We start from the raw sequence: 21,992 nt of genomic DNA on the forward strand, positions 1-21,992 counted from the left end.
TTTCTTGTTTAAATATTGTGTAAATTATAACTATAACCTTATCCTCTGTTCCTTTATCTTCTTGGTTTTTTACCTCACTGTGAATGTGTGAAACTGGAGTGTCATGCCCAATTTTGGTGTCACAATATATTAACCCATTTTGACAATAAAGGTATATTCTATTCTATTCTATTCTATTCTATAATTGTATTCATATTTAGTTTATTTTGTCTTTATTAGCATATTTGCTATCGGAGTAATCCAAAACTCATTGAAAGTAATCCAGTTAAAGTAACCCTACCCAACCCTGCTTATGAAATATGTGTTGTGGAAAAAGACCAATTTTTCCCCAACAGAACCTATCCCGGGTTACCCCATCCCGGAGGTGGGAGACCAGCGAGCCGGTCTTCAATGGCAGGCCTTGATGCCGCCCAGGTAGGGCGAGTCCTGCCGGGCGAGGGTGGGCGCGGCCTCCCGTCCGTCGGGCTCCGCCCCGTCGGCAAAGTCGGGCACGGGCAACCCCGACAGGATCATGATAGACTTGTTCCAGATCATGAAGGTGGGCACCACGGGCATCAGGAAGGAGACCCGGAAGGTGTGAATGTGGCGCCAGTTCATGGCGTCGTAGAAGGAGAGCGCATTACCGTCGTAGTCCAGCAGGACGCCCAGACGCCGCAATTGCGGCCCGGCGTCCGCCGTCGCCTCCTTGCCGTCGTGACGCGCCACAAAATTGTTGTGGCAGCGAGACAAAACCCAGGAGGACGAGTTTTTGCCGCTCCACTCGTTCTTGGCCGACGATTTGTAGGACACGCCCACGGCGTACCTGCAAAGGACAAAAACGCGGCGTAGGGAAAATCTGTTGTGAACTGACCCCCGACCCGGTTTCATTCATTAAGGCATTAAAGTTGCGCCCGCCCCCCCGGGACGTCACCGCCCCCATGCTCACCAGGTGGAGGCCCCCAGCAGCACTTCCCAGTAGTGGCATCCGCTATCGATGAAGACGTTGGCGGCGGCGCCGTAAGAGGAGGTCCCTCCGAAGCGTTCCGGAGTGTGGCTCTTCTTCAGGGAGTTCTCGTCCTTCTCCATGCTCAGGCCATCGTTGGACAGACGAAGCTTCTTGTGCGCCGATTTGGGGTCCAGCTTGAAGGGTTGACCTGCCCGACAGGCAACGTTGGAGAAAAGGGGGAGATAGTCACCAGAAATGGAGAAATATTTGACCTCAGAAGAAGAACCCAGATCGATGTGACGATTAGAAGTCGACCGATTATCGGAAGTGCTGATTATTGGCAACGATATTTAGGAATTTGACGGATATCGGTATCGGCATTTTATTCATTCAACGGGTCGATTATTTAGGCTCAGATGCAGCCGAGCCTCTCTACGCTTCTTCTTCCTTCCTCTGTCTCGGATGCTCCACCACCCTAGTCTTGCGATTGGATGAGCAACAAGGGGCGGAGCCACTGAAGCAGGAAGAAGAAGCAAGCCAAGTAAACACCGACAGCTCTGTAACCCCCGACATGCCTGTGAATCGAGAACACTAATAATATTGATATTTAAAAAGGCAGTGAAAAGCGTGCGCTTAATTAAGTGTTAGCATAAAAAGTGTAGCTGACTGGTTTTAGGGAAACACGTTCAGGTGGTGATCGAAATATTAGCTCTTATCATAACATTAGTCGGTCGATCAAGCATGCGTGTTTGCGATCGAAAAAACACATAAAAAGCACGCTAAAGTGGAAGGTTGAGTGATGAGCTGTTATCATAACATGAGTTGGTTAATCTGGAAGAAGAACCTGGATCGATGTGACCATTAGAAGTCGACCGATTATCGGAAGTGCTGATTATTGGCACCGATATTTGACGGATATCGGTATTGGCATTTTTATTCATTCGACGGGTCGATTATTTAGGCTCAGATGCAGCCAAGCCTCTCCACGCTTCTTTCTTCCTCTGTCTCGGACCCACCACCACCCTAGTCTTGCGATTGGATGAGCAACCAGGGGCGGAGCCAATGAAGCAGGAAGAAGAACCAAGCCAAGTAAACACAGAAAGCTCTGTAACTCCTGACATGCCTGTGAATCGAGCCGCTAATAATATTGACATTTGAAAAGGCAGTGAAAAGCGTGCGCTTGATTAAGTGTTAGCATAAAAAGTGTAGCTGACTGGTTTTAGGGAAGCACGTTCAAGTGGTGATTGATATATTAGCTCTTATCATAACATTACTTGGTCAATCAAGCATGTATTTCTGTGATTGAAAAACCACATAAAAAGCAAGCTAAAGAGGAAGGTTGAGTGATGAGCTTTTACCATAACATGAGTCTGTCAATCCGGCTCTAAAATTTACCAGCCCCTTCCATTAAATGTTGATGCCCTTTTGTTTTAAATTTGGTTGCATTGACATTTGTATTCATTTACTGTAAAAAAAATAATAATCAGGGAGCTATTTAAAGTTCTATGTACCGTTGTAAGCCTAATTTCATTTTCCTGCACTGTTCAGTTTTTGGTTTGAGAAAGAATAGTCAGGTTTCTTTTTGTATTATGAAAACTTCCGTTAACCAATTTTTATCGGTTTCCTCTTAATACTAATAATCGGTATCGGTCGAACGTTATATGAAAATGTCGTTTCGTAATTGGGACAGGAGAGTACAATCACTTGTTGCTAATTAGCCTAGCGTTTAAGGACTCTTGGGACTGCACCCAGGGTCCGGTGATTTTCATTTCCTACCGTGTCATCCTGATTTGTGAGGTTTAGTTTTTGTTCCTGGTTCTGACGGATTTGTTGTTGTTTTGGCCGTTTGTTTGTTACTTTATTGACAACTTTGTTACTTTGTTGAGCACCTTGCAATGCGTATTGCTTCCTGCGTTTGGGTCCGCTAGTGAATCATCTTTCTCCAGTCCAAGGTTTAGTTTTTGTTCCTGGTTCTGACGGATTTGTTGTTGTTTTGGGCAGTTGTTTGTTACTTTATTGACAACTTTCTTACTCTTTATTGAGCACCTTGCAATGCGTATTGCTTCCTGCGTTTGGGTCCACTGGAAAATCCTCTTTCTCCAGTCTAAGGTTTTGTTTTTGTTCCTGGTTCTGACGGATTTGTTGTTGTTTTGGCCATTTGTTTGTTACTTTATGGACAATTTTGTTATTCTTTATTGAGCACCTTGCAATGCGTATTGCTTCCTGCGTTTGGGTCCACTGGAAAATCATCTTTCTTCAGTCTAAGATTTTGTTTTTGTTCCTGGTTCTGACGGATTTGTTGTTGTTTTGGCCATTTGTTTGTTACTTTATTGACAATTTTGTTACTCTTTGTTGAGCACCTTGCAATGCGTATTGCTTCCTGCGTTTGGGTCCGCTGGGAAATCGTCTTTCTCCAGTTCAAGGTTCAGTTTTTGTTCCTGGTTCTGACGGATTTGTTATTGTTTTGGCCATTTGTTTGTTACTTTATTGACAACTTTGTTACTCTTTATTGAGCACCTTGCAATGCGTATGCTTCCTGCGTTTGGGTCCACTGGTGAATCATCTTTCTCCAGTCCAAGGTTTAGTTTTTGTTCCTGGTTCTGACGGATTTGTTGTTGTTTTGGCCGTTTGTTACTTTATTGACAATTTTGTTATTCTTTATAGAGCACCTTGCAATGCGTATTGCTTCCTGCGTTTGGGTCCACTGGAAAATCATCTTTCTCCAGTCCAAGGTTTAGTTTTTGTTCCCGGTTCTGACGGATTTGTTGTTGTTTTGGCCATTTGTTTGTTACTTTATTGACAACTTTGTTACTCTTTAATGAGCACCTTGCAATGCGTATGCTTCCTGCGTTTGGGTCCACTGGTGAATCATCTTTCTCCAGTCCAAGGTTTAGTTTTTGTTCCTGGTTCTGACGGATTTGTTGTTGTTTTGGCCGTTTGTTACTTTATTGACAATTTTGTTATTCTTTATAGAGCACCTTGCAATGCGTATTGCTTCCTGCGTTTGGGTCCACTGGAAAATCATCTTTCTCCAGTCCAAGGTTTAGTTTTTGTTCCCGGTTCTGACGGATTTGTTGTTGTTTTGGCCATTTGTTTGTTACTTTATTGACAACTCTCTTACTCTTTATTGAGGACCTTGCAATGCGTATTGCTTCCTGCGTTTGGGTCCGCTGGTGAATCATCTTTCTCCAGTCCAAGGTTTAGTTTTTGTTCCTGGTTCTAACGGATTTGTTGTTGTTTTGGCCATTTGTTTGTTACTTTGTTGACAATTTTCTTACTCTTTAATGAGCACCTTGCAATGCGTATTGCTTCCTGCGTTTGGGTCCACTGGAAATTCATCTTTCTCCAGTCTAAGGTTTTGTTTTTGTTCCTGGTTCTGACGGCTTTGTTGTTGTTTTGGCCATTTGTTTGTTACTTTATTGACAATTTTGTCATTCTTTAATGAGCACCTTGCAATGCGTATTGGTTCCTGCGTTTGGGTCCGCTGGAAAATCATCTTTCTCCAGTCTAAGGTTTAGTTTTTGTTCCTGGTTCTGACGGATTTGTTATTGTTTTGGCCATTTGTTTGTTACTTTATTAACAACGTTGTTACTCTTTATTGAGCACCTTGCAATGCGTATTGCTTCCTGCGTTTGGGTCCACTGGAAAATCATCTTTCTCCAGTCCTAAGTTTAATTTTTGTTCCTGGTTCTGACGGATTTGTTGTTGTTTTGGCCATTTGTTTGTTACTTTATTGACAACTTTGTTACTCTTTATAGAGCACCTTGCAATGCGTATTGCTTCCTGCGTTTGGGTCCACTGGTGAATCACCTTTCTCCAGTCCAAACTGGTTTCTGAGGTGTTTTCTGTTTCATACAGTTTTTGACCATTTGTTTGTTACTTTATTAGCGATTTTGTTATCTAATACCATCTTGCAACGCTCACAGCCTCCTGCGTTTGGGTCCACTGCTAAATGTCAACAAACAGCAGAGAAAAAAAAAAAAGCGCGGGGATGCAAATTCCGGACGACAGCGCCGAGACGGGACGCGTCCTCGGTGATGATCGCTCAACGGTGTGGACGAGACCACAGCTGGATAAAAAAAAAAAAATGGCGCCGGAAGGAGAGGCATCATCTGGCGAGAAGGAGGGAGGTCTTCAAAGCTTTGTGGAAAGGAAAACGGGAGGAGTCGCCGTCCTCCTCTTCTTCACACGGACTCGCAAATGAGCAGAGTTTGCCAGAAGTTGTAACCGACTTTGCAATTCCCACTGAATATTTGCGAGCGTCGAGACGAGAAAAGGCGAAAGAAAAAATAGGTCGCAAGCAATGTTCCTTGTAATTTTCCTTACGGGTCTGAGCGTCCACACAAAGTCGGTGAGCAACGCTTGAAACAACAGTGAGCCACCGTAATCCCAAGTGTGGCAAAATGATTCATTATCAAACATGTCCAAAACTTGACATTTCCGGCAATGCAAAATGATTTTTCTCTTTTGAATGAATCGACTCAACTTTTTATTCTTTTTTTCTGTGTTTTTAAAATTCCTTTTAAAAAAAAATCTCATTTTTTTTTTTTCCAAGCTGTTACTTTATTCTTTTTGTTCTCTATTTACTTTTTTCCTACAATTCTTTTACTTTTTTACTGTCTTTTTTTCTAAATTTTTCCTTCTTTTTTTCTCTTCCTTTTGTTTCTTTTTTTTCTCAGCTTTTCACTACCTTTTCTTCTTTTTCCCTGTTTTTCTCTACTTTTTTTAAATTCCTTTTAAAAAAAATCTTATTGTGTTTATTTTTTCCTAACTGTTATTTTTTTCTTGCTTCCTTTGTTCTTTATTAACTTTTTTCCTTTATTTATGTCTTTCTTTTCTTCTGGCTTTTTCAGATTTTTTTTCGTGCTCTTTTTTCTCTTCTTCTCTTCTTTTGTTTCTTTTTTTCTCAGCTTTTCAGTACTTTTTCATTTTGGTATTTTTTTCTTTTTTGTTCTATTCCCCCCTTCCTTTAAGTCATGTTGTGCATCATTTGACATAATATTTGGTCATGTCGGGATGAAAGAAGCAAAAACAACCCGAAGAGCCGTTTAGGACCCGAAAGAGCCGGTTCCTTTTAGTGAGCCGAGCCGAAGAAGCCGGTTCTCGACAAACTCTACTAACTTTACTCAACTTAATATCGCATTTAGGACACAACGTCAGGGGAACCCGTGTATTTTTACCTTCATGCACTGTAACTTTGACTTGAGTCGCTTCTTAATTAGTAATTTTGAGCCCTGATTTTTGTGCGCCGGCTAGATTTTCTCGTGCGCCGAGAATGTGCGAGCAGTGCGCAGCTTAGAGGGAACACTGGTCGCAACAACATTGGGCTGCTTGTACGGCAAAATTCAAGCTGCTAAACAACACAGCGCTCAATGAAAATGTCGAAATTTCAGGTAAAAATGCGCAAAAAAAAAACTCGGGGGCCACACGATAGAACAAACATTCTGTCGGGGGCCGTCTAGTAGATTAAAGAGAAAGAAAAAGAGAGATAAAAAATAAGAGAAAGAGGGAGGGAAAAGGAGAGAGGGCGGGACAAAGAAAGAAAAAGAGGGAGGGAGAGAGCGTGAGAAACAAAAGACATAAAAAGTCGTGAGAGAGGGGGAAAAGAAAGGGAGAGGAAGAAAGAAATCCAAAGAGAAATAGAAAGACAGAAGGAGAGAAAAGAGAAAAGAAAGCGCGAAGGGTAGGACGCGAGAAAGAGAAAAGAGAGAAAAGGAAAAAAGAAGTTAGAGCAAAAGAAGTTAAAAAGACACAGGGAGAGAAAGAGACAAGGAGCAACAAAGGAAGAGAAAAAGAGAGACACAGAGAGTGAAAGAGACAGAGACAGAGTGGGGGAAAAGGGGTGGAAAAGAGAGAGAGACAGAGACAGAGTGGGGGAAAAGGGGTGGAAAAGAGAGAGAGAGAGAGAGAGAGAGAGAGAGAGAGAGAGAGAGAGAGCGAGAGAGAGAGAGAGAGAGCGTGAGAAACAAAATGAGATAAAAAGTCGTGGGAGAGGGGGAAAAGAAAGGGAGAGGAAGAAAGAAATCCAAAGAGAAATAGAAAGACAGAAGGAGAGAAAAGAGAAAAGAAAGCGCGAAGGGTAGGAAGTGAGAAAGAGAAAAGAAAGAAAAGGAAAAAAGAAGTTAGAGCAAAAGAAGTTAAAAAGACACAGAGAAAGAGACAAAGAGCAACAAAGGAAGAGAAAAAGAGATCACAGAGAGTGAAAGAGACAGAGATAGAGTGAGGGGAAAGGGGAGGAAAAGAGAGAGAGAGAGAGAGAGAGAGAGAAACAAATAAAAGTACAGTGTCTTTGTGAGAGGCACCTGGCTTTGGCAACATCAAGTGGACATATTTCAACCTGCAGCTTCTTTTTCTCTTGCGCTTCTCGCAGACCGGATTCAATCCCTTAGCGGGCCTGATCTGGCCTGCGGGCCACCTATTTGACACCTGTGCTCTAACCCAATCTTGAACCCTACATTCTGTTTAGAACCCTAACAAGAGCTCAAGCTAGTTCTTGACAATAGCCTCAAGCTTCATCGATGGTGCGTCATTCCTTACCGAGCTTTCTGCTTTTTAGCGCTCGAATTTCGGCACCGAACATTTTCCTGGGGGGGCGAACGCGGCGGGTGCCGGGTCAAAAGTGGGGAGGGGTTGGCGGGGGAGGGGGAAATTGCCGAGAGGATAATTCCACGCTGCAGATTAGGAGTGCTCACTGGCAGGAGGTCACTCAGCCAATCAGAAGAGACACCCGGAGGGGCTTAACGAGACACCGCGAGACACCCCCGACCCCGTCCTCGTCCTCCTCCGTCCCCTCTCTCGCCGATAATCCCCCTCGTCGAGTCGGAGAGGACCGCCGGCGTCCAATCAGAGGCAGGCTCCGGTTTCCTTTGAAGTGCTTATCGCTGCCGGCGCAGACCCCCGGTTTGGCAGGGGGGGACCGGGTGGGGGCAACCGGGTGGGGCAGAGGCCCGAGGAAGGCGGGGGCAAGCATTGGTCTCGAACAGTATGATCGTTTGATGAAAATTAAAGGGACAGTGTGTACTATTTTCATTACTATTTCTTCCTCATGCCATGAGGCTCTTTAACTCCCCCCGGCGGAGTAAAAGCCCACATGAAACCCCAGATTTGCATATTACCCTATTTTTATTACAGTGAGTTGGTCTCCAACACGCAGCCCACAGGATGATCGTTTGATGAAAGTTAAAGGGAAAGTGTGTACTATTTTCATTACTATTTCTTCCTCATGCCATGAGGCTCTTTAACTCCAACCGGGGGAGTAAAAGCCCACATGAAACCCCACATTTGCATATTATCCTATTTTTATTACAGAGAGTTGGTCTCCAACTCATAGCCCACAGGATGATCGTTTGATGAAAGTTAAAGGGACAGTGTGTACTATTTTCATTACTATATCTTCCTCATGCCATGGGGCTCTTTAACTCCACCCGGGGGAGTAAAAGCCCACATGAAACCCCACATTTGCATATTACCCTATTTTTATTACAGTGAGTTGGTCTCCAACACGCAGCCCACAGGATGATCGTTTGATGAAAGTTAAAGGGAAAGTGTGTACTATTTTCATTACTATTTCTTCCTCATGCCATGAGGCTATTTAACCCCAACCGGGGGAGTAAAAGCCCACATGAAACCCCACATGAAACCTCTCTCTCTCTCTCTCTCTCTCTCTCTCTCTCTCTCTCTCTCTCTCTCTCTCTCTCTCTCTCTCTCTCTCTCTCTCTCTCTCTCTCTCTCTATATCATAGTCCGACCCCTGTGAGAATGTTTTTTCCGGCGTGTGGCCCCGCCAACCCGAGTTGGACAACCCTGAGTATGGACGTCAGTGGAGCAGAAGATGTAGGAGGCTGACGTCTTCAGACACTCACAAAGAGCAAGTTTCTGTCCTTTCCTGCAGATCCATTACAAGCTTTTCTCACGCCATGGCGGTGCATCGCGGCTTAAATGGAGCGCTACAAGGCACGGTGGTAAAAGGTCACACAAGGCTATACTTAATACATAGATGCTGCGCCTGAAAACTCGGATCTACGATCATAAGGTGACCTGAAAGCCTCACCGAGTCAACTACCACCCAGTTCGATCGAGCGTTACCGTGTTGCGAGCGAACAATCAGTCACGGAAAACATCTCAAGCTTTTCGCAAGAAATCGGTGCGTAGTACAAGCTGGTCTACTAGTGGTACCAAGAGCCAAGAAGAAATTCGTAGGTTGCATCTGCAACCTCAGTAGAAGTGCTTAAAACAGACTTCTGTTCTATAAATAATAAATGCTGTTGAATTTGGAAGCTGTCAAGCGGACATTTTGTGATGACCTACATTTCATGTTGAGGATGTCTGTGTACTGTCTATTCATCCTCCTCATGCTGAGCTTTTTGAGCTAGTCCTTGCCCGTTTCGGAGCAGGACGTATATCGGCCCCCGCCCCAAAACATATGCAACAGAGCAGAGGGAGTTGAAATGAGAGGGGACACGTTGTTTATTTCATCCAAACATTCAGTCGTGTTTTTACAGGGTTGTCCGGGCGACAGTGGCATTTATACTGTGTTCGGTCAGCGATGAAGTGTGTGAAGCTCGATTTGAGTTGCCCTGACCCAGCCAAATTCTTATGAAATGATCTGCATTTATATAGCGCTTTTCAAGTCAATGACTTCCCAAAGCGCTTTACAATGTGCTCCACATTTCCCAATAGCGGCCTTGCAGGCATGTAAGGCGCTAACCTGCTTATTGGGGGTATTAGGGGTTCAGTGTCTTACCCAAGGACACTTCGACATGTAACACGGACGAGCTGGGATTCGAACTGGGATCCCTTGATCCCAAGACGAGCGCTCTACCTCCTGAGCTACTGCCGCCACTTATCAGTTAAGCAAATAGTTGGAGTCCAAATTCTTATCAGTTAAGCAAATAGTTGGAGTCGCCCTGACCCAGCCAAGTCCTGTCAGTTACGCACCTTCCAGATGTTTCTACTTTTATTCCACAATACCCTCATGAAGGTTTCGGATCAGATGGTGTCTGTACAACCCTTAGAGACATCTTGTGATGAATCCCTTAACGTTCCGACGGGCCCGCCTCTGGGCCCCCCGACTTTTGACCAAAAAATAAGTGTCCGTACCATGTCACCAGTCACTGAAATCAGTCAAGTGGTGAAGCCCGGGGGTGGGGGCTTTCTTGGCACGCCCATGGGAGGAGTCGGCACGCCATTATGCGGGGAGAAGATGGCCAATAAGAGAAATCTAAAGGACTTGAGAAAAAGGCTTCCCAGAGACTCCAACGTCACCAATTCGACCGTTTTCGATGGAGTACACTTAGTTAAATTGTTAATGAAATTAAATCTTCCCCCGTGTGGACATGTCGGCTTCCTGTTCATCTTTTCCCTCAAGAAACGAGCGCGCATAAATGCAGTTAATGCAGTCAGATAACTAATTCGAACAATTTGGTAAACGGTACATTTTGGTAATTAATTCCAACAAACCTTAGAAAAATGTGTAAAATATCATGTTTTTCAGATGGTTATCAAATTAGACAAGGTACCAGGTAAGGCTTCAAGCTATCGTCTCAACTGTTTTTTTGATTGCAAAAAATGAATAAATAAGCATTCAATTTACTTTCGTCTTGGATTGGGACTCGAGGCCCATTAGACAGGAAGGTCGAGCGGTTAGGGGTGTCACAAACGAACATGCCTCGACTTCTCTCTTTGCCAGCAGGTGGCGACACCGAAAACGACGGGGGTAACTTTGCTGGAAATGCACTCGTATTAGAATCACGTTTTCTTTATTTGGATTCGGAAAACTTGAAAGGAGAAACTTGAATCAACAGTTGGACTCATGTTGGGTTGGTATTCACTTCGCACTAATCATAAATACCAATGATTAACAGGGTTGGGTAAGGTTACTTTAACTGGATTACTTTCAATTACTTTTGGATGACTCCAATACCAAATATGCTAATAAAAGACAAAAGAAACTAAATATGAATAAAATTATGACTCACAACATATGGTAAGCTTTCTCTCCTGGCTTTGATCTCTGGCAAAACTAACATCAAATGCGACAGACACAAATTGAAAATAAATCCAAACAGCTTTCCGACATCATTTTTGCCGTTCCATGTATTCCGTTACTCCCCAAGCCTGCACAAAATGTACCGTATTTTACGCACTATAAGGCGCACCTAAAGGTCTTCATTTTTTTCAAAAGCTGATCATGCGCCTTATAATACAGTGAGCCTTATATATGGCTCAATATTAAATGGCAAGGTCTCGCAACTTACGCAACAGCCGCCGACTCGATTTTCCCCCGAACGTGGAGTAGTCGGCGGTGTATGCTGGGATTTATATACCGGCGTTTCATTGGCTAATCAATGTGTCAATCATCATTTGAATCGATCGCTATTGGCTAAAGTTATTCGGAGCCTCGGATTGGCTAGAGGGTCGAAACAAACCCTGCAATTGGCCGAAAAAGATGTGTTAATCATCAGTCAAATCGATCGCTATTGGCTGAAGTTATTCGGAGCCTCGGATTGGCTAGAGGGCCAAAACAAACCCTGCAATTGGCCGAAAAAGATGACTGAATAGCAAGCTTGCTAAACTACGCCATAAAGAAACATGTTTTGTCTGTATTTGTAAATATTTTACTCTCCTGGATTTACTTCACTCACGGTTGTAAGAAGACCACGGTTGCGTATCATTATTGAACGTGAGAACTTAGGTGAGCTATGCGGCTTTATATTTTCCCGGTATCTTGTTTTAGAACGATCTTGATGTTGCTGTGATGAGTTGAGTGAATTCAACTCAATTCCAAGTGTTTATTGTCATATGCACAGTAAAGTTGCGAGCGAAAAAGAAAATAGAAATTAAGGAATGGTTGGCATTTCTTGACTCCCAAGACTTTAACCTTCCGAATTATATTTGAAATGATGCATTTGAGTGACATCGTACGGACACCGCATCCGCACGTGTCTATGACACGTATTTGCTTCTTTGCAAGCTTTGGGAATGTTAAGGGGGTAATCAGTTGGACTGAACCATCTGACTGTTTTGTCGACGTTCCCATTGTAGCGCCTTATAATCCGGTGCGCCTTATCTATGGAAGATATAGGACCAAAAACTATTTTTTGGGGGTGCGCCCTATAACCCGGTGCGACCTATAGTGCGGAAAATACGGTAGTCATTTGATTCATATTTAGTTTCTTTTGTCTTTTATTAGCATATTTGGTATTGGAGTAATCCAAAAGTAATTGAAAGTAATCCAGTTAAAGTAACCCTACCCAACCCTGATGATGAAATAAATAAAGCAACAACCCTCACACATATTAAAGGGAAACAAGTCGGCATTAACTGTTGAGGTGGTCATACGAGCCCCGTTGACACGCACCAAGGACAACTAGAGAAGACAAAAGACGACTTTCCCCGTTAAAATGAAACACGGACGCCCAATTTGCATTTGCCACTTTAAACATTTATAGGAGAACTACCCGTAAATCTTTCACCTCCGGAAATTGACGAGGCGCCGGGCGAGTCCATTCCGGAAGATGCAAATCATTAAAGACGCCGGGGTTGTTTTAATACAGATTAAGCGTTCGAGAGCCCGTAAAGATAGACTTTAGTGGCAGGCTGCTTTTCTTTTATGAATAATTAAATCAAGAAGTGTTTGTACTTTGCGACGAGCGCAGGTCCTTTTTTTGGAACACGTCCCTCAGGAGAAAGGAGTGATTACCCATGTTCCCCGCAAGCGTCAATCCCAACTCCGGCATCCGTATCGTTTGCAAACATCTCCAAAACCTGACGTACAATCGAATGACATTCTGCTGGCTTTCTGGCAGCACTTGTTAGCGTTTCAATTGTTAAAGAATCGGCAAATGTCATACCTGTCAACCTGTACGTTTTTGCCGTACAAAGTACAAGAAATAAATAAGACCGACCAACTGGCTGTGCTGGTGAAAAACATCACACCGTACAGGGAGTGCAGTTCGCTGTGTTTTACGGAAACGTGGCTCACGTCTAGCATCCCGGACGCTAACGTGGAGCTACCCGGCTTCAGCGCTGCTAGGGCAGACAAACACAAAAGCCTGCGGGAAGCAGAGAGGAGGCGGACTCGCTATCTACGTGAACACGAGGCGGTGTAACCCTGGGCACAAAGATTTCCACCTTCTTCAGGGACGTCGAACTTTTGGCCTAGCGTGTGACGTCATCCACTCCGCTGTTGCTAAACTACAACACAGCACCCCGAAGCTATCCAGTTAATCAGTTGATAAACAACAAAAGGATACTGCTGGAAGTGTGAATTTCCCTATTTCCCTATCTATCTAACTCATTGGTGATTACAATATTCTTCTTCGTTTCAAAATTCTACTCCAAAAACATGGAATAATTTCAGATGTGCCGCAACTTTTTGTTTGTTTGTCTTTTTGCTGTTTCAAGAAGAGTCCGAAAACTGCGAAGTGGCCCTTAAGCACGACATTTTCTTTCCCCCGTTTCATGTTTCACTTCAAGAGAGATTAAGCTTAATCCGGCGGAGGCGGCTGACGGACGCCCAGAGGAAGCGTCGCCGTCTCCGCTCCGTTTAAGCTTCGCTCAGCCACTTTTTGTGGAACCATTTTGCGTTCTGAGGTTTACTTCTCTGTATGTTCTCGCTCTCTTTCGTTTAACCATACCTTGTTTGGTCACCTACCTACGGGTGCTAATTACCTCCTCACAGCTGTTAGGACTTGTCTTGATTGGTTTCTTCCCTTTGTTAGTACTCTGTCCCCTTTGGTTCCTTGCTATTCTTTGTCTTGATAAGTTTCTTTGCTTAATTCGTACATCTTCTCCTTTAGTTCCTTGCTAGGTTGCTGTCTTAGTTGTTTCTATTCTTTTTATATGTTCTGCTTCCCCTTTGATTCCATGCGGGTTTGTTGCCTTGCTTAATTGCTTCCCTTTATTATTATTTTGTCCCCTTTAGTCCATTGCTATTCTTTGTCTTGATTATTCCCTTCCATTTATCGGTAGTTGTTCCCCTTTGGTTCCTTGCTAGACTGTTATCTTGATTGGTCTCGTTTCTTCTATTAACTTTATTTGTATTCTGCCCCCTTTGTTTCCCTGCTAGTTTGTTGTCTTCCATGTCACGTCCCAAGAACTCTTGTTTTAGGCTTTTAATTTCAGTGTAGCAAACTCTTGCCTACCCTCCCGAATCACGAGTACCGCCTTATGAATTCTTGGAATGTGGCCTTCACTGTTTTGGTTTACTGGACCACCGACCCCTCGCCTGCCTCTTGGATCACGATGGTTGCCTCTGGTGTTTTGGATACTGTTGCCTCGTTACCCCACTTCCCGTTGAAGGATTTTATACATTTGACTATAAGGGATTTTGTACGATCAAATACAAATTACATTTATTGCCAAAGATATTCACTGAGTGTTTTGGCTGCGGAATTTTGATAACGGAACTCTGACGCAGACGCAGGCAATATTTGGAAAACAAAGCCCTAATGACGTGGAAACATTGGGGGATATTTTGACCATTTCAGACATTCGAGGCGAGGGGGCGTTCCTTGAGAAGTTGTTAGAAGTCAAGCCGAAACCTCAGCCCTAGACGAAAGATTCAAAAGAAGCTAACAAAATTGATGACGCTACAAAACGTAAACGTACATGAAAAGCATCGTGGAAAGAGGAGTTCACATGGCTTGTAGGAGACACATAGAAAACACAAGAAAATTGAGAAGTGGTTAGGAGTCAAGCCGAAACCTCAGCCCCAGAAGAAAGATTCAAAAGAAGCTACAAAAATTGATGACGCTACAAAACGTAAACGTACATTAAAAGCATCGTGGAAAGAGGAGTTCACGTGGCTTGTAGCAGACGTTTAGAAATCACAAGAAAAATAGAGAAGTGGTTAGGAGTCAAGCCAAAACCTCAGCCCTAGAAGAAAGATTCAAAAGAAGCAAACAAAATTGATGACGCTACAAAACGTAAACGTAGATGAAAAGCATCGTGGAAAGAGGAGTTCACGTGGCTTGTAGGTGACGTATAGAAATCACAAGAAAAATAGAGAAGTGGTTAGGAATCAAGCCGAAACCTCAGCCCCAGAAGAAAGATCCAAAAGAAGCTAACAAAATTGATGACGCTACAAAACGTAAACGTACATTAAAAGCATCGTGGAAAGAGGAGTTCACGTGGCTTGTAGGAGACGTATAGAAATCACAAGAAAAATAGAGAACTGGTTAGGAATCAAGCCAAAACCTCAAATATTGTTTTTTGTTTTTGATTACCTCCAAGTTTGGTACACCTTATTCAAGGCCTGATTCAAGCACTTTTCATGCACTTTCCAGGCCAATTTTCTATTTTTCCAGTACTTTTCATAGGAAGAAATCCAGCACTGATTAAAAAAACGTTTTGGTTGTTGTTGACTTTAATGATGAAAATAAAGTTGCTATCTTGCTGTTAGCACATACTTTGTGCCATTTTGAGCTGTTCCCATCAAAGATCTAATATTGTTTGATGTCAATGGGCTGTTATAAACCTAATGACTGTTTGTTATTGACAATCTTGCCATTAAATGCCATCTTTGCAATGCTGAATGCTTTCTGCGTTTGGGTCCACTGCTAAATCACAACAACAGCAACTCTGAGAGACAATAAAACATGGGGATGCAAATTATGGACGACAGCGCAGAGACGAGACGTGTCCTTTGTCATGATATGCTCAAATTAGAGTAAAAATGGATTTTATAACAAATTATTTTCCTTTTACACGAATAAAATAATTTTTACGCCATTTTTTTAAAGCTTTTTACAGCAAATGAATATTGGCTCCAAATATCGGTTATCAGCCTTGTCTCAATCCGAAAAACCCCATATCGGTCGATCCTCGGACTAAAGAAAAAAAACGGTACTGACTGTTGGTCTTGAGTCGAGCGGGTTCGCTATCCCGGCTCCCGGCCTGGTTGATGGCCTTAACGAAGAAGACGTAACGGGTTCCGCTCTGCAGGCCGTGAACCGTGTAATGGTTCTGCTTGATGTTGGGCACGATCATCCAGCTGTCCGCCGAGTTGTACAAACCTGAAGATCAGGGAAAAAAATCGGTCATGGCGATATGCACACCGGTCAGGTCGTTTTTGTTTGTGACGCCCTCCATCACGAGATGTGACCCAAGGATTTTATACATTTGACTATAAAGGATTTTATACGATTGACTCATAATGCAATGAAGATTTCAATGACAGGTCAGGCTCTTCCAAATGCAAAACATTTTGTCTAGTTCCGTTGATAACAAGACTCTGACGGAGGACGGAAGGCGTTGTTTTGAGAACAAGGCGCCGACGACGTAAAAAACGCTCGGCGTTGTTTTGAGAAGCCCCACGTTGGGCTTCCTTGGCACGCCCATGGAAGGAGCCAGCACACCATCTTGCAGGGAGATGTGGGCCAAGAAAAAAAGCTAAAGGACTTCAGAAGAGGGCTTCCGGGAGACTCCACGACACGGACGTTTTCGATGGAGTAAACGGGACATTTTGATATTAATTCCCAACATTGTGCACAAAACAGACAATATGTCTGGTTTAGGGTAGCTGTGAAGCTTAATACGTGTCGGTCAGGTACATTTCTCAACTAAGGAACAATATCTTTTTCCCACAGGGTTTCTCCTTTCTTAATAAGAAATGCGAGTTTCTCTAGTCAGCAATGTCCTTTGTTCTTTCTTTTGATTTGATTTTCCTTCTCACGTAAATAAAACATAGTTTGTTCAAATCAAAAACATGCGTTATTTATTCATGTGTTACTATCATTTTCTTTCTGGACTAATCAATCATTATCGGTTTCAATGAACTGAAAATCGATACGCTGAAGCTAAAAAAAAAAAAATGTTTTGAGTAGTGCTTCCTTGATAAATGCCATAAAATATAAGGGTATTTTGAATGAATATTTTTTGGAACCATTTTTAAATGTTTTTATTCTACATATATCTCTGGTGACCACCACAAAGGTAAGAAATCCTATTCATAATTCTTTTCTTTAGCCTTTTTTTAAATTTTTACACGTTCATGTTATCGTAATCTTTCGTACGGAAGATTACGATAACGCGAACGTGCAATTAGCCTGGGTTAGCTTCATGTTTACGTTAAACATTCAAGGTGTTGGAACGGATTAAAACGATTTACATTATTTTAAATGGGAAATATGATTTCGGTGATCGAACAAATCGGTTTTCAAACAGGGTTCTGGAACCGATTATGGTCGAGAACCGAGGTTCCACTGTATCTCAATTCGGATGGGAAACTGTGAGCACCAACTGCTGGCCGAATCGATAACCACCGAATTAAATTCTGAACCGATGAAATATAATACGCAGACGTCATCAACATGAAAGATAACTCATAACAGAATGTGTTTTAAGCTTAGATTTAAACATTTCCAATGAGGTTGCAGATAGAATCTCAGAGGGCAGAGTGTTCCGCAGCACCGGGGCCCCGATGGAGAACGCTCTCGAACTTGGGGATTTCTTCTTGGCTATTGGGATCTCTAGTAGACCGGCGTTTTCAGAGCGAAGGCTCCGGACCGGAACATAGGGGGAAATTCAATCTGAGTGAGCAAGTCCATGCATGATTTGGTATACTACCAACAGAACCTTCAAATCACATCTTAAGCTGACTGGGAGCCAATGCAGGTTAGCTAAAATCGGGGTCATGTGACTAAACTTTCTTGTCTTAGTTAAAAGCCTGTCTGCAGCATTTTGTACCTCTCAAAGTGGCAGAAGGGTTCACGAGCGCAAAAAAAGAAACCCTTTCGGTAAAACTGTCCCCTCGCAGCACTCATCGGGAGCAATCTGGACTGGAAACCCTCGGGGCCAATCAATTATTGAGCTGGTGGCAACAACCTTCGCCCATAAATAAGAGCCGAGCGAGTCGCCTCGTAAATAGAAAGACGCAAATAGGGACGCTCTTAAAATCGCTGCACAGAACAGAACCCGCTCGGGGATTCGAAAGGAACAAATCGGACCAATAGAACTTTGGCTATTTGTTTAATTTTGGGGGGAAAATATGTTACTGTTCGACTATTTTGTTCTGATTTAATTCCAATTCAGGTCTAAGAGCACTCACTACCTTGCGGATATTGCCCATTTCTCTTTTTTTCTTTTACATCTTTGGTTTCTTTTTGTCATATTCTGAAGTTATACAGTGGGACCTCGGCTATCGCGGTTAATGGGGACCAAAACCACCCGCGATAGGTGAAAATCCGCGAAGTAGCGGTGCACCTTCCCAAAAAAAAAAAAAAAAAAAATATATATATATATATATATATATATATATATATATATATAAATATACATATTTATTTTTCATTTTTAATCATTATTTTTTCAACCCGGTTAATGGGGATCAAAACCACCCGCAAAAAGTGAAAATCTGCGAAGTAGCTACGCCTCTTCAAAAAAAAAAATAAAAAAAAATAAATAAATAAATAAAATAAAATAAAATAAAATCTTCTTCTTTTTAATCATTATTTTTTAGACCCGGTTAATGGGGATCAAAACCACCCGCAAAAAGTGAAAATCTGCGAAGTAGCGACGCCCCTTCCAAAAAAAAAAAATAAAAATAAAATATATATATATATATATATATATATATATATATAAATATATATTTATTTGTTATTTTTAATCATTATTTTTTAAACCCGGTTAATGGGGATCAAAACCACCCGCAAAAAGTGAAAATCTGCGAAGTAGCTACGCCTCTTCAAAAAAAATAATTAAAAAAAATAAATAAATAAATAAAATAAAATAAAATCTTCTTCTTTTTAATCATTATTTTTTAGACCCGGTTAATGGGGATCAAAACCACCCGCAAAAAGTGAAAATCTGCGAAGTAGCGACGCCCCTTCCAAAAAGAAAAAAAATAAATAAATATATTTCTATATATATATATATATATATATATATATATATATATATATATATATATAAATATATATTTATTTGTTATTTTTAATCATTATTTTTTAAACCCAGTTAATGGGGATCAAAACCACCCGCAAAAAGTGAAAATCTGCGAAAAAGAAAAAAAAACGTTTTTTTTTTCTTTTTACTATTACAGACCGCAAAGCTCTGAAGCCGCAAACGTCGAAGTGGAGAGTAGCGAGGGCCCACTGTATAATATTTATAGGTTGTTTTATTCCACTTATACTCCAAATACTTATCCTCAGTTTGATCCTCAGCCTTGAGTGGAACATTTTAAAACGCCTGTGCTTTAGAACGTTTTCTTTGTTTTCAGTCTGTGCAGGTAACAATGATTTAATCAACTCGCCTGGGGCCAAGGGCGATGACCTATCACCTTCTCCCGATGCTTCGAAGGACGGTTGGGATGATTGCATCAACACGGCGCGGACCAATCAGCCAGAGGCTTGGTCATGGGGCTGGACATTTGATCGCCATGTGTCACAAAAGTGGGCAACCAGGAAGCCCCTGCTGCTTGCTCTCTTTCTACACACACGATTGTAATATGGCAAGGAAGAAACATGTGTTCAACTCTTGGATTCGGTTAATAAATTAATATGCTCCAACTGTAAGGAATTAGGAGTCAGATTTCAGTTTGATAAATGTTAAAACCTTACAATTACCAGACGTTTTGTCTCATCTACCGGTAAACGGAGTTTTCATCAATGAGAACAAAGACTGTTCCAGTCTCTTGACGAGTTCATTCTGCTTATTTCAGTGACAAGAGATTGCATAGGCTGCCAGTTTTTCATTTGGACTATTATTCCTCTTTGTTTCTCGTTATTTGTAAACTGATCAAACATCCAGTTCGATCCACCATTTCTGTTTGTCCCTCACCCCCCTCATCACCCCACCTCCGGAGGAAGCAGAGCCTATTTACAACAAAGACAACAAAGACAGTTAAAACACGTTCTTTGTTCCTTTATCTCTTTGTTTCATTATCCTCACTGTAAAATGTGGAACTGGAGTCGCCCAATTTCGTTGTTACAATATATCCCATGTTGTAACAATGACAATAAAGGCATCTCATCTCATTAGCTACACCGCTTATCCTCAGTAGGGTCGCGGGGGTGCTGGAGCCCATCCCAGCAAATCATCAGGCAGTGGGCAGGGGACACCCTGAACTGGTTGCCAGCCAATCGCAGAGCACACAGGGACAGACAACTCACTCGCTCATTCACACCTAGGGACAATTTGGACCGGCCAATTCACCTGAAATGCATGTTTTTGGAACGTGGGAGGAAACCGGAGTGCCCGGAGGAAACCCACGCAAGCACGGGGAGAACATACAAACTCCGCACAGGAAGTCTGGAGCTGGATTTGAACCCACGCAGGAGGTTCCCAAGACATGAACTGTGCCACACATGCGCTAACCACTGTGTCGCCGTGCTGCCCTACAATAAAGGCATATTCTATTCTAATCTATTCTATATTTTTCTCATCCAATAAGGTTGCTGTTCTTTGATACCCGCACCTCTTTATGTCTCGTCTGCTTCCTGTTACCAAGGAAATCATTGATAAAAAGAAAGGACTCAGAATAGAGAGGGCTTTTAGAACAGGTTGGAATTTCTTATCTGAGGGTTTGGTACAGTCCCGCCCCGTTTTCCTTGCAAGTTCAGTAGAGCGACATCCACCTGGACCTATCGGATATATAATATAGATCAGGAGTCTTGAACTCAGAGCCGGGGGCCAATTACTGCCCCTGAGATGATATTGAGGCCCCTGCATTAAGGCCCCCAACTCAATTGACTCTGAGACCCCGGTTATAAATACAATATAATATCAAAGATGTCAAGATTAAGAATAAAACAGTTTTATTCCATCTTGGCAAGATTTGGCCCATGCTGTCCCAGTCTTATGCTAAGATTGGAATAGGTGCCTTTGTGAGTTCCCATCTCCATGACTGTAATTTCCTCATCAAGAGCCAGCAGCTGGAACAAAATGCTGCAGCCAGGCTTTTAACCAAGACAAGAAAGTTTGATCACATGACCCCGATTTTAGCTAACCTGCATTGGCTCCCTGTTAGCTTAAGATGTGATTTGAAGGTTCTGTAGTATACAAAATCATGCATGGACTTGCTCCCTCATATCATTCAGATTTAATGTCCCCCTATGTTTTTGCTCGGAAGAACCCGGTTTACCCATGATCCAAGAGCCAAGAAGAAATCCTTAGGTCGAAAAGCAGTCTCCATTCAGGCTTCCTACATTTCTTTCTTCTTTTTTTCAGTTTTTTTCTAAATTTTTCCTTCTTTTTTTCTCTTCTTCTTGTTACTTTTTTTCTCAGCTTTTCACTACTTTTTCATTTTGGTATTTTTTTTCTTTTTTGTTCTATTCCCCCCTTCCTTTAAGTCATTTTGTGCATCATTTTACATAATATTTGGTGATGCTGGGATTAAAGAAGCAACAACAACCCGAAGAGCCGTTTAGGACCCGAAAGAGCCGGTTCCTTTTAGTGAGCCGAGTCGAAGAAGCCGGTTCTCGACAAGCTCTACTAACTTTACTCAACTTCGTTCTACTTCGACTCGACTTCAAAATACCGCATTTAGGACACAACGTCAGGGGAACCCGTGTATTTTTACCTTCATGCACTGTAACTTTGACTTAAGTCGCTTCTTAATTAGTCATTTTGAGCCCTGATTTTTGTGCACTGGCTCGATTTTCTTGTGCGCTCAGAATGTGCGAGCAATGGGCAATTGCGCACGCGCGCAGCTTAGAGGGAACTCTGGTTATGACCGAGATTTCGTGTCGATGATGTCTGTTCGGGATGGATGATCCGCACTGTGTGCACATACTTTTACTCAAGTCCGACAAAACAGTAGTTTGACTCGAGTAACGTACTCCAAAGTGCAGCTTCAGTTATACTTTGGACTCGGTCCCTCAGATCGAGTTCTCGCGTCGGGTTCGGGCCGGTCTTTTGCACCCGTGGGTTGGGTCGGGATACAGTTTTAAGGCCGGGTTTTAGAGTAGAGACTTTTCGCGATCGAGAGTCGAGCAAAGAAACAGGACGCATGGGTGAGAACTGACTGATGAAGTGGGCGTGTCCGGTGAAGATGGTGTACTGCAACTCGTAGGAAGCCACGCTGAACTCGTCCTCGGACGTCCAGTGGACCGTGATGGTGTCGT

At 42.6% G+C, this 21,992-nt stretch overlaps 1 protein-coding gene across 1 annotated transcript in view; it reads right to left on the minus strand.

Moving 5' to 3' along the window:
- Positions 1-293: 293 nt before the first annotated feature.
- Positions 294-21,992, minus strand: part of mid2 (midline 2) — a 125,766-nt gene continuing 104,067 nt past the window's right edge. Inside the window, exons 9-12 of the mRNA XM_088344259.1 lie at positions 21,894-21,992; positions 15,780-15,941; positions 926-1,133; positions 294-802 (exon numbers count right to left, since the gene is read on the minus strand). The exon at positions 21,894-21,992 is cut by the window's right edge and continues 45 nt beyond it. Coding sequence (XP_088200385.1) covers positions 388-802; positions 926-1,133; positions 15,780-15,941; positions 21,894-21,992 — 884 coding nt within the window. The 3' untranslated portion in view covers positions 294-387. The remainder of the gene's footprint in view (positions 803-925; positions 1,134-15,779; positions 15,942-21,893) is intronic.

The sequence above is a fragment of the Urocampus carinirostris genome, chromosome 9 (genome assembly GCF_059441175.1).
Source record: "Urocampus carinirostris isolate Australia breed hairy pipefish chromosome 9, RoL_Ucar_1.0, whole genome shotgun sequence".
Taxonomy (NCBI): domain Eukaryota; kingdom Metazoa; phylum Chordata; class Actinopteri; order Syngnathiformes; family Syngnathidae; genus Urocampus; species Urocampus carinirostris.